This window comes from Zootoca vivipara, chromosome 8, assembly GCF_963506605.1.
Source record: "Zootoca vivipara chromosome 8, rZooViv1.1, whole genome shotgun sequence".
Lineage (NCBI taxonomy): Eukaryota > Metazoa > Chordata > Lepidosauria > Squamata > Lacertidae > Zootoca > Zootoca vivipara.
The window spans coordinates 33,314,101-33,327,706 of record NC_083283.1 but is presented as its reverse complement, the minus strand read 5'-3'; the positions used below and the strand labels follow the sequence as shown (position 1 = coordinate 33,327,706).

Here is a 13,606-nt window from a genome sequence, read left to right as displayed (position 1 = left end):
CTGCTTTGCTCCTCTCTGCACATGGCAACACTACATTGTGAGCACGTCATCTGAACCCAGACTCACTGTTTGTTTCCCAGCAGCAATCTATGAACAATAAGCCAACACTGATGAGCTTTTTTAGATCATAGGTAAGACAAACCATGGGACGCGAGTGGCGCTGTGGGTTAAACCACAGAGCCTAGGGCTTGCCGATCAGAAGGCTGGCGGTTCGAATCCCCAGGATGGGGTGAGCTCCCGTTGCTCGGTCCCTGCTCCTGCCAACCTAGCAGTTCGAAAGTACGTCAAAGTGCAAGTAGATAAACAGGTACCATTCCAGCGGGAAGGTAAACAGTGTTTCCGCGCGCTGCTCTGGTTTGCCAGAAGTGGCTTAGTCATGCTGGCCACATGACCCGGAAGCTGTATGCTGGCTCCCTTGGCCAGTAAAGCGAGATGAGCGCCGCAACCCCAGAGTCGTCTGCGACTGGACCTAATGGTCAGGGATCCCTTTTAAGACAAACCATGGTATTTCTTTATATTCTGCTGAGCTGCCATGATTTGATGCATTGAGATCCACTCTTAAGAAGCCTTTGAGCCCTGTGACTTTCACTGTATCTGACTCCTTCATGAGGTCAGGACAGATAAACATACCTGCATACCTGAATTTAGGTTTTCCAATAAACAAGTTCCAGATTAACAAGTTTAGGATTAGGATAGGTATAAATAATGGGCAAAAGGGGCAGCAACAACAAAATACCAGTATATTTCTAAGTACAAGTGGTGCTGTTGTGTTTAGATTCATCATTGGATGCATGGCCACCATTGTTCGTCAGCTTTATTGACCTGCTTTATTGGCTACTAATTCCAGACGTGTCCTGTTCCCACCAAGTTGATAACCTTATCAAAATAGATCACACCAACCATTTATTGGGGGGGGGGATTCTCATGTAAAGTACCTTGTACATATTCTGTGTTGGTTTAATTTAACATGTTCTTGAATAAACAAGCAACTATAAAACCAAACATTTTTTTTTCCTAAGAAGGAAATTTCTAACTTGGCAATTTTTCTAACTTTTTTCAAGGAACTGTAGCAGCAGCTGCTGGCCTCCACCCTGGACAATGCATCATTAAAGTGAATGGGATTAATGTCAGCAAAGAAACTCATGCAAGTGTTATTGCCCATGTCACAGCCTGCAGGAAATACAGACGTCCGATGCATGTAAAGATGGTGCTTACTTATTTATTGTTATGCTACTTAAACAAAAAAATACAGTTTGCTTCCATTCCTTGGCAAATGAATGTTAAAAAACAAATAATAGTCAATTTTTCTAAAGCTGTTCTCTAATCCAGTGGTTCCCAACAGGTGGTCCGGGGACCCCCAGGGGTCCGCGAGCTATGCCAGAGGGGTCCGCAAGATGCTATTAGAATAAAAAATATATTAAATATATTTCGTATGATAACGTATTTTTGGTTTTGGCCGCTTCCTGCATGAGCAGAGTCTAGCACAAAACTAGAATTAGATAGAGGCAGTAGTTCTGCTGTATGCCGTTAGGTGGCGCTTTACAAACACTACTGTTTTGCAAAGAGGCAGCGCGCGCATTCTACTAACGCTCACCTCCCCAAGATGCTTTGCGCGCGTCGGCTTCATTTGTGCGCTACTGCGCAGGTACCCTCTCTTCTCCATTCCCCTCCCTCCTCCCTGGCGCGCGCTGCCTCTTTGCAAAACAGTAGTGTTTGTAAACAAAGCAAGCATTTTCTTCCATGTGTTTCATGAAAAACAAATTTAGGAATTGGCTCGGCATGCGGTCGGATTTCAGAGTGAAAGTTTCAAGTTTGGAACCTAATATTTCAGAAATAATGGTCTCAAAGGACAGATTTAACTTATCTCATTAAGAACTGAAAATTAAAACTAACTGTATACTGATGGAGTACTCTGTTGTAACTGTAAAAAACATATAAATATAAAATATAAAAAGACTCTTAATTTGGCTCTCACTTTTTAATTTTAGGATTAGGAATTAATGGGGGTCCTTGTCACAATAGCGGCTCGATGAGGGGTCCTCAAGAAAATTTTGTTGGGAACCCCTGCTCTAATCTAATTCAAACCACGCATTAGAACTGAGTTCTGCTTAAATCAAAGGGGACCAACTTTTAAATAAAAGTTTTGGAACAGGATGTAGGGATAATATTGTGAATGTTTTACTCCTTTCCAGCATTCAGGGAAAATTATCTACAGCTGAGCCTCTAATGCACATGCAGTGTGAAAAACTGAGCTAAAAAAAGGCAAGGGATATAAAGAAATTTGACCTAGTGTCAAATACGCTCTCCAGTAGCCTTTTAAGTAATCTTTCCAAAGAAGAATTATTAGAGATAAGACAAAGTCTGGTCATAAAGCTCCAGTGAAGTGCAATAGGTTTTGTTTGAACAGTAGTTAAACAAAACTTATTGCACTTCTGAACAGCTTTATATTGGTAAAAAATGACTATAATACTGATGATCTTGAGAATCCTACAAGGGCACTGGTTCCCAGGGTAGTTTCTGAAGAACCGAATAAATATGTATCCAAACAGTCCTGCTTTACTTTGGTGAATGTACCCTACTGACAGCTGCTCAAGATAAGCAATATTTAAATTTAATACTCTGAGATATTATCTTCTTTGTTTTCACTATTATATACGAATTTTCAGGAGATTTGTGTTGACAGTTTTGGCAACAGGGTGTTGTAATATAAAATAAAGATTTAAAACATACCATTTGTTATGATGCATCTTTTATAAAATATGAATGGAGTTCTGATTTAAACCTCATCTGGTAAATAAAATGTATTTTGAATTCTTCATGAATATAATTGCAATGATCGTGAAAGACAAATAAGTTTAAGCTCTCGTTTATGGGAGGGAGCAATGTGCAAAAACTGTATTATTATTTTTTGCTGTTCTTGCTTAACTTTCATTTCATCCCACATGTTTCCCTTTAGAGGCTATGTTTTCAATTCTACCAGAACACAAGCTATTTTTGTGGTTCATCCAGCTGCATTTAAGTGCGGGTGATATAAGCTTCTATGGGGGATGTAATGTTTCAGTAATTCAGCATGAGATTGATTTCAGATATATTAAATAAATTAATTAGCATTTTTTTTGGATGGATTCACTTTTTGATTGGCAGTCCAGCAAAGTTCTACATGTCTGGGAACAAATTTTGAAGTAAAACAAATGACGAAGTGACCTGGTCTTGCTACAGTGAATGCAATTTAAAACCACACTTTCCTCTCTCTCATCTGTTAATTTTTGTGGTGAACACCCAGCAAGCAACAGCTTTCTATTATTTATTTAATATATTTATATCCTGCCTTTCTCCCAAGCTGGGATTCAGGGCAATTTACCACATTTAAAAGCACATTGTTAATATAAAGTAATAAAAGCAAACTAGCTAAAAACAATAATTAAAATAACCAAAACATTTTAAACCAGCAAGTAAAATGGTTTACCCTGACAGCATCCCAGTGATCAGCATTGTCTGTACCTTAATTTTCAGAGGCCTGTCTGAATCAGCCTTCCTGTGGAAGGATAACAATGAAGGAACTAATCTAACCTCTCTTGGGAGGGAATTCCACAACAAGAATCTCTTCTGCACGTTTGTCCTCTTTTGAGTTTCTCACTTTAAAAAAAAAAAAAAGGAGGGGAAAAAAGGATGTGTGTGCTTAGCGGACTTAAAAATGTAAAATACCAAATCTCCTTCTTGGTTCAGCTATAATAAAAACACGGTTTTTCTGGTAAGGCTAATATGTTTGTGTGTGTGTGTGTGTGTGTGTGTGTGTAAACTTTCATCATTGTTATTACTTTCCTATAGCAAGATTCTATTCAGTGGGTATATAACAGTGTTGAGAGTGCCCAGGAAGATCTGCAAAGAACAAACTCCAAACCCTTGGGGGAAGATGGAGGAGATGCATTTGACTGCAAAGTAGAAGGTAGGATCAATTGTTTCTTTGTTATTAAGCAAAATAAAGGTGAGCTTTGGATGTTACCCTTAACAAAGCAAGCACAATTTTCACCTGTTTGTATAATGTAATTCAAAGTACAAGATAAAGTGCAGTTATTGCTTGCTTGATGGCATGGTTTTCTTAACTATTACATATCTGCTATCATAGTATATTTTTTATCTTTTGAATGCAATACGCAAAAAGTTCCTTATGATGTGATAATCTAGAATGAGGCCTTCAGAAGATTGCCTAAGCATGCTTATTTTCATATTGGATTGTGCCCATAGAATAACAGCAAGGCATACTCATATTTTAGTTGTCTGTTACTGTGATTACAGCTTTCGTTTGCCAATAATATTTTTAAAATCCCTCTACAACAAATGAACCATGTTTCACAGACATAGTATCTGCACCACAACCTGACTCACCCTGTTCAATCATTAATTTAACAAACTGAAATAGGTGTTTATTTAGTAAATTAGTTAAGTTAGGCATATTGGTTAGTTTAGTAAGCATACTAGGATTCAAAGCAATTTGATTTTTAAATTTGTTTTTAGAAGTAATTGACAAATTTAATACTATGGCAATAATTGATGGGCGGAAGGACCATGTCAGTCTAACTGTTGATAATGTTCACCTGGAATATGGTGTAGTTTACGAGTATGACAGCACAGCGGGAATAAAATGCCATGTTTTGGAAAAGATGATTGAACCAAAGGGCTTTTTCAGCTTGACTGCAAAGGTATGAAACATAAAATATTTATTTGTTTAGTTCTTTATTGTTCCTTTGATCACTGAAGCAGCACACTCTATTTATGAATATGATTTATGGATATGATTATTGTAATTTAATCTCAAGTGTATTCTTTACCAGTGACCTGTGTCCTATTGATGGTCAGGAATTGTGGTCATTCACCCAGAAAGAAAATTAAGTCATAGTGTAGTCATAAATTGAGCTTCTAAACTCAAAACAACAAATGCTAAAGAAGTGAAACGTTCGCTACCTTTCCAACCATTCTCCATATCCCACGAAAGTTTTTTTTTTTTAAAGGGAGATATACAGTTTTTCCAGGAATCCATTTATTTAATTATTGTATATTCATGTCGCCTTTTGAGCAAACACCACAAAACCATTCACACAGAAAAATTAACTAATAATTATAAATTAAAACTATGTAATAAATGTGGAAATACAAGATACAAGGAGGGGGAGAAAGCCCTCTGGCATGACAGTTAATTAACTGAAGTCAGAATGCTCCAGGAATACTCTGCCCATGTTTTTTGTTATGAAATGTCACTCAGATACCAGGCCAGACCCTGTAAAAAAAAAGTCGTTTGCATTCTGGGTGAAGAAGTGAGTTAATTTTTTCCTGGAACTAGGTGCACAAGGCACCTTCACTTTGTCCAGTCGTTACCATCCAGAGGTAGGTTACGCTGACTGGCCCAAGGCTACCCAGTGAAAGCCATCAATAGGGAGGGGGAAGGTATACCCACCTCTGCTGTATCCCTTGAACCAGAGGATTGCTTGGTAAGTCACCTTGTAGCAAGTAGAAGTAATGTGAAACAATGGAAGGGTAGCTGTGTTTGAGTGTTGGATATAGTAATCCTCGTGGATTTCTTTTCTCCAAAGCTATGAAGCCTAATTAATAAGCAGCTTAATTTTTTTTAAAAATAGGAAACCATATAGCAATGTAATATTTTAGAGCTGCTAAAAATATAATAATTTGAAAATCAAGAAGAGGGTGCAGAAGTCTTAGTAATGGTTTAACCACAGTCTTTGTAGTTATAACCAAGGGATTACGTTTGCAGGTATGTTTTGCATTATTAATTAAACCTGCAGAAAATTAAACTCTTACAAGCAATTAGAAACCTTTAATTACTGTGCTGATTCAGAAAGTAAGAGTTTAAAAGCTTTATGTCTATCATTACATGAACTTAACTTCTTCAGTTCTAGGGCGACTATAATAAGCTATGACTATAATTAAAATGTGTGCAAAAAAATTGGGTGATTAGTAAATTCCCAATTACTTTGACTTTTACCAAATTCCAATAAAAACATCAATAAAAGATTATTATTTCACATAGCATAAATTAATTTATTAGGCTTTCTGATTTTGTAGATTTTGCAGTTGTATATAGGATCTGGAGCCTGTATCCTGGATTTGTTCTGCTTCAAACAATATTGCCAAGTTATTGTGAAGGGAGGACTGGTTAATGACAGCCAATGAGCTTTGTAAGCCTCTAGCCTACAATTAAAACCTCTGTTCAGGGTTGAGAAAGGAGGTTTAAAAATTCACTTTTCCTTTGACATGTTCTCTTTTATTTATAATTGTAACGAGCTTGGGGTTTGTTTTAAACAATACAAATATGACAAGGGCAGGGTGTTAAGGTAATCAGGTTCCAGCTCACAGGGACAAAGGAATTGAGAGGAGGAAGAGGAAGAAGTTGACTAGTGCTTAAGGAAGGCAGGCAAGGCATATAGAAAGTGGCATAGAAATGAATTAAACAAATAAATTAAATTGCAGCTCAGTATCTGGGAGCTACTGCTGACAAGCAGCATACTTAAATCTGAAAAGAAATATCGTCTGCAAGAAAAAATGTTTATTGTCCTGCATTACTTGTTTGTTTACACTGATATCTAATGGCAGTCTTTTTAACACCAACACAATCCACCGCTTTTGTCTTACTCACAGATTCTCGAAGCTTTAGCAAAAAGTGATGAGCAATTTGTGCAAAACTGTAATAGTCTAAATAGTTTAAATGAAGTGATCCCCACTGAACTTCAGAGTAAATTCAGTGCCACTTGCACTGAGAAAATTGAGCACATTTGCAGAAGGATCACTAGTTATAAAAAGGTAAGGAGCAAAAAAAAATTTGGGGAAATTTACTGACTTTGTTTAAAATTAAAAACACTCAGCTGGAACTAAATATGTATAACTGAAATATTAGCTCTCCCACTGTTTACTCCTACGTTTCCCCCCTCTCCTTCCTCTGTTGTCTCCCCTAGGTCAAATTCTATGTGAAATAAAAGGTCAGGTACCTGTCCACTTTGTGAGATGTCATGCACATTAAAGATGCTAAAGAAAAAGAAATAATCAGCCATAATACAGAAAAATGTCTATGCTTATAATAATATTTTATTATCTTGTTAATTATGCTGTTTCAAATATTCATTTTATCCATTCCCCCTTTGAACAATGGATAGGAGATAGAAGATCAACCGCAGCAACCTGACCTACAGGCCTAGTTAGATTTGCCAGACCTCCCAGTTCTGCTCAACAGACTGTTTTGGGCTGACCACACTGACAGGTCATTCACCTGATGTGATATGATGGAAGGCATGGACAAGTAAAGTTGTGGCTGCAAAGAAAGAATCAGGAACCCAAGAATGTACTTATGATAATGTTCCATTGCAGCCATGGCTTCTATTCGTTGCTGTTTAGTTAGTGCCGAATGCAAGTCCTGCTGCTTTCACACAGAAGCAGATCCATTTGGGAGCTCCTGTCTGGAGCTCCTGAGTGGGCTGATCCCTGCTGACTGGGTCCAGAATCAGCGCAGCTTGCATTTGGCGTCAAATCTAAACAGTGCTGAAAGCATGTCCCTCAAGGGTTCCGGTTTCCGCCGGCAGGAATGGCGGACCTGTTTTCCATCTCTCTGACCTTCGTAAGGAATTTGGCGGTTGCTAGGGGAGTAAATGGCAACCCCCTACCCTCTCCGGGGGTTACGGAGAGGGGCCGCTGGCCCGCGATGCCCCCAGACCCACTCCGACTGTTTTTGGAGTGGGGGGAGCTTGGGCTGAGCACTTACGAGGGCCAGGACTCCCGGACGCTAATCTGCATGGCGGGGATTTCCATGGTTAAAGAAGATAATTAGGCTTAAATCTATGGACATACTTCAGAAGGAGGGGAAGAAGCGCTGTTTACTGCTGAGAAATTTATGCTGCTGAGGGAGAGGAGTCAAAGGCTGTATTTCATCTGAAAGAAGGAGTGGTGGGAACGGAGCGATAAGGGAAGTGAGTCCTTTTTTATTTTTCTTCATATGAGTTACTTCGTACCTTCCCAGACGCGATGTCCTGGTTTGTTTGGAGTGAAAGAGAAGCAAAAGACTGTGTGAGTTGAACTTTATAAACTGTTGTTACTGAGCATATTTTTTAAAGATGTGGAGTTGCCGACGAGAAAAGCCCCCCTCTAGTTGGACGGAAGGAGTCCTGGACGCGTTCGGAGGATTTATGAGCTGTGACGCACTTTGAATTGGAGCAGCGACCTGAAGCTAAGTTCAGCTATAGGGCAAGGAGATCCATTAATTTACCAAGAGTCTTTGATGTTTGGGTCTTCTGCCTGGAAAAGCTGTAAATTTTATAAAGATCGTTAATCTACCCGGTTATGAGAGAAAACGAAAGTGTTTTGAGTTTTTTTAAGATGGCGCTGCTTCGTGTTGACGCAACAGGGAGCTCCAGACCAAGAAGATTTATGGGGAGGCTGGACTGATTAACCCACACAGGAGAAAGAACATTTGTGAAACCTTGTTTGATATTTATCTCAGCAGCTGGGAAACAATCGGTTGAAAGTGGAAAACATCTATGTGACTATAAGGGAAAGATTCGGATTATTATGAACTTGGAGAGACGATTTGAACTTTAGAAAAAAGACGGCAGTGGATGGTTGCGAGGAATCCCCAATTTCTTGAAGCATGGGAACCCAAAAAAAATTTTTTTAGATGATTTGGCGTAATATTCGGTTTGATTGATATATATGTGTATAATTTGAAATAACGAATGTGATATAATTGGTTTTAATTGGAAAATTAATAAAAATATATTTTAAAAAAAAGAAAGCATGTCCCTCAAATGCGGCCTGTAGAGGGTTGGCCGCTATTTGACCCAGCCCTCTGGCCAAAAGGGGTTTCCCCACCCCTGCCCTCGTGATCCTTTATTTTGCTTGCATTTTGCAAGAATTATACACACATTAGAATTTTACATTTGTACTTTGAAACTGGGTCTTTTGTTTTATGAACTAAAATGATATTTTTAAACTGGAACCTGGCAAGCAAATGTTCCAATTTGCAAGTGGAGATAGATAGATAGATGATAGATAGATAGATAGATAGATAGATAGATAGATAGATAGATAGAGTTTAACACTCCACCACTTGACTTTAGAATAAATGATCCAAAAACATTTCATGGTCTAAATAAATATAGCTAGCAATCCATTCATTAAACCCTGTCAGTCTCATACCTGCCAAGTCCCGGACTGCAGAATCCGGGACTGGCAGCCGTGTGACACCAGAAGTTGCATAGACGCAACTTCTGGTGTTGCTTTGTCCATCTTTGGGCACCAAAAATGGTCGCCACCGGCTTCGAAAGTCGCATCAACGCATGTCCGGAAGTACGTAGACGCAACTTCCGGTGTCGCTCTGCCCATCTATGGGCACAAAAAATGGCCACCGCTGACACCGGAAGTCCTGTCTATGCACTTTCGGACATGCATAGACAGCGCCGGCCATTTTCGGAGTCCATAGATGGGCAAATCAGAAAAAAATGGCCGCCGGCAGGAGAATAACGGGAGAATAACGGGAGATGAAGTGATACGGGGGACCGCTGGGAAAAGGTAAGAAAAAACGGGGTTTCCCGGGGAAAACGGGGTACTTGGCAGCTATGGTCAGTCTGTCTGTCTGTCTGTCTGCCTGTCTATTCACCTTACTTGACTGCCTCAGGTAGGCATTTTAACTGCTCAGTCAGAAATTCAATGTAGCCAAATACATTATGCTTTTCATATTGCTTGCCTACTTTACAAGAATTTAATGTGATGTGCAGTTTCCAGGATAAGAATAGCAAGATCATACTAGGTCAGGAGGAAGTACATTGGCACAACCACAAGAGGAAGGCATATATAATTACTATACCTGATACATTATCTTATTATAAACCCACATATTCATCAACTTCTCAGATAAGACCTTTCCGACATCCATAATCATGTTGCAAATTTGCCGTTTCAAAAATGTTTACTGTTCTTGATGGCTATTAGTAACCTGTTTCATTCCAAGAATAGCTATGCCTTTCTTTTAGGGAGGTTAATGTAACCATAGTAACAAAAGTGTGCTATTAGCTTCATTGTGAAAGTTTGAAATCTATAAACAGAAATGCAGTGGCTTCCTGCAGTGCTTATTATTATCTCATTATTTCTCAGAGAAGTTTTAAGGCCTGGGTAATAGTCCCCACTTTTTCCAACACATGCATGAAAAGAAATGTGGAACTTACGTTTGACTTAAGTTGTAACTAGCCCATAGCTGCCAAGTTATCCCTTTTTTAAAGGGATTTTCCCTTATGCTGAATAGGCTTCCTCGCGAGAAAAGGGAAAACTTGGCAGCTATGAACTAGCCATTTGGCACCTGTGGGAGACAATGTGTGGGAGATTTAAATGTGAAAAACGTACAGTCAAACATCAGTTCCCAAACGGCTCCATTTTCGAACATTTTGGCTCCTGAACACCAAGAACCCGGAAGTAAATGCTCCAGTTTTTGAACATTCTTCGGAACTCAAACATCCGACGCAGCTTCCGCTTGAGTGCAAGAAGCTCTTGCAACCAATTGGAAGCCACGCCTCAGTTGTCAAACATTTAGGGAGTCAAACGGTCTTCCAGAATGGATTACGTTCGACAACCAAGGTTTGACTATACTGCCGTTCTTCCTATTTAAGTGCCCTTGTTTCTTCCTTGTTGCAGTTTCACGTGTTTAAGTTTAATATATCCACACAAACCTACTTGGATAGAAATATTATCAACGTTACACACAATATAGAAAAAAATTATTGTACAGACTCAATAACCTGTTGATTTTATTGAAAACCAAAGCTGCACACAGGAGCATAAATGTGTGTTTTTGTTTGTGGGTGTAGGAGTGCACTGTGCCTATTGATCTGCAAGAAAAGGTACCTACTTTGGTTAGAATTAAAAGTCTGCATTCCTAGGCTATGCTATGTGGGTACCAAAATATCAATTGATTGGAGCCAGCTGGGGCTACTTCAGCAATTACCTCCATGAGATTCACATCAAGCCTCCTGTTTAAAAAATTCGTTGTCCCTGAATGGTTTGTTTGTTGCTTGTTTTGCCTGTTGATTAATTCTCATCTTTCTACAAGTGATTTGATGAGTGGGGCAGAACTGTTCACTATTGCTTACTGGGAGGTAGAGGCCTGATGCAATGTGGAAGGTCACTGCAAATGCTCCGGCTTGGCTCTGGATTACAAGCTAGCACAGCAATTCTACCCCACCCAGCGAATCATGTCTGACTTTATATAGCTGTTCTTTTCTTGTATTGTTTTAAGACTGATTATAAACTGCCTTTTGGGGATTTTCCTGGAAAGGCAGGAAGCCGGTGTGGTATAGTTAGAGTGTTGGACTAGGACAGGGGTCAAATTTCCGCTCAGCCATGAAAAGCTCCCTCAGTGACGGTGGGCCAGTCACTGTCTTTACCTCACAGGATTGTTGTAGGGATTAAATGAGGAGTGGGAGAACCAGATACACCAACTTGATGTAGAGTAAAATAAAAAAGTAAAATAAAATAGAATTTAAAATAATATAAAAGTAAAAAAGTAAAATAAAATAAATAAAAATATCTAAATTAATGAAATAGGATAAGGGTTCATTCTGTCTTAGGCTGCCACAGGATTATTCATTTTGCTTTTAATTGCTTTTCAAACTATTGTTCCCATAGTTAGTGATTAGAATAATAGAATTAGCACTTGGACTCACCTGCAATCTTCTTCCTCTCTTCTCCTGTAAAAAGCAATATGAGGTTAGGCATGGACACAGAGAAAGAACATTGTTCTATTTCAAGAAGTCAAACTTCAGTTCAGTTCCACCTATCAGGCTGGGGAATACTAAAGTGCGTGAGAGAGAATTTTCCTCATACCTGAAAAATAAATAGAGCTAACTATATTTAAACCTTTTAGTAGTTGCTAATATACTCTACCCTCCCCCTGCAGTTTTCACGGGTGCTAAAAAACCGAGCTTGGCCTACCTTCAAGCAAGCAAAGTCAAAGATTTCACCACTGCACAGCAGTGACTTCTGCCCAACTAACTGCCATATCAACGTGATGGAAGTCTCATATCCTAAAACTTCAACGTCAGTTGGCAGTGCTTTTGGTGTTCAGCTAGAGAGCAGAAAACATCATTCCCATGAAAAAGAAAACAAACACACTGACCAAGGTAAGCTTCAATATGAGCTCTAGCTATCTACCTTCCTCTACCTACCTATCTGAAAACTACCCCTCAACATTTGAGCCCATGCTAGTGTGTCCAAGAAACGCCGGCGATAGTCTGTCCCCATCAACATCAACTGCAGCATTTTGCAGCAGCCAGGTAATTCCACATAGAGCATGTTCCAGAAATCAAGCCTTGAGGTTACCAATGCATGGATCACCATGGCCAGACCCTCCCTGTCCCAAGCATGGCCATAGCTGACATATCAGCCACAGCTGGTAAAAGGCACTCCTAGCTACTCATAAATTCCCAGTGACAGAACTGGAGCCAAGAGCACCGCCAAACTCTGAGCCTGTTCTTTCAAAGGGAGAGCAACCCCACCCAGAACAGGCAACTGCTCAATCTTCCAGATACAGGAACTACTAATCTATGGCACCTTCATCTTCTCATGGTTCAAGCTGAGTTTATTGCCCCTCATCCAGCCCACTACTGCACACAAAGCACAGTCCAGATTATACACAGCTGCCCCGACTCACATGTTATGGAGAAGTACAGCTGTGTGTCATCAGCAAATTGTTGACACTTTGCCCCAAAACTCCTAATGACCGCACGGTGATTTCATATATTTGTTAAACAACGTTGAGGACAAGACATGACATTGTGGTACACCATAGTGCAAAGACCATGTAGCTGAAACACAGTCTCCCAATGCTACTTTCTGGACATGATCCTCTAGGTAGCAGTGAAACCACTGCAAAACAGTGCCCTCAATAGCCATCCCACACAGCTGATTCAGGAGGATACCATAGTGTATGGTATCAAAAGCTGCCATTTTCTTAATCATTTTCTTTTATTTTCTTAGCATAAAGCAAACTAATAACCAGTTAGGCACTGGCAGATTTTGCCAAAATGTTTGATCCTTCAGTGCTTGGGCTATTTAAACAGACTTTTATAACCCTTGAATAACAGAACTAATGTTTCACTAGCAAGCAATTTGCAAAATAAAAATAAAAATGGATTGTTATGCATAGTTGGATTTTCAATATCAAATAGCTCCTTTGTTGAATGTATAAAAAAACTTTTAAAAAACTCAGTGTGATTATTAACTGGATTCATGAAAAATGTATTATCTGCTATGGTTCAAAATAAGTGAGCTACAACTACAGAGACTAACATACCTGATAACCTACTTATGCATTTTATATTATTTCCTTCCTGCCCAGGTAAACTGAGTCCCATGGTTTATGTACAGCATACAATTACCACTATGGCAGCTCCATCGGGACACTCCTTGGGTCAACAAGATGGCCATGGTTTGAGGTATCTGTTAAAAGAAGAGGATCTGGAAACACAAGATGTCTATCAGAAACTGTTGTGCAAACTGCAAGCTGCACTAAAAGAGGTGGAAAACTGTGTTTCTCAAATAGACGAGTAAGTAAAATATA

General features: G+C 39.3%; 1 protein-coding gene across 2 annotated transcripts in view; it reads left to right on the top strand.

The window, feature by feature from the left end:
* The window catches only part of PREX2 (phosphatidylinositol-3,4,5-trisphosphate dependent Rac exchange factor 2), a 99,449-nt gene that overhangs the window by 51,298 nt on the left and 34,545 nt on the right, over positions 1 to 13,606 (top strand). The window contains exons 20-25 of one of the 2 annotated variants that reach the window (XM_035125054.2): positions 1,062 to 1,198; positions 3,829 to 3,946; positions 4,516 to 4,700; positions 6,652 to 6,813; positions 11,945 to 12,167; positions 13,385 to 13,592. In XM_035125054.2, coding sequence (XP_034980945.2) covers positions 1,062 to 1,198; positions 3,829 to 3,946; positions 4,516 to 4,700; positions 6,652 to 6,813; positions 11,945 to 12,167; positions 13,385 to 13,592 — 1,033 coding nt within the window. Of the gene's footprint in view, positions 1 to 1,061; positions 1,208 to 3,828; positions 3,947 to 4,515; positions 4,701 to 6,651; positions 6,814 to 11,944; positions 12,168 to 13,384; positions 13,593 to 13,606 lie in introns of both variants that reach the window. The other variant, XM_035125053.2, reaches the window with a different exon arrangement.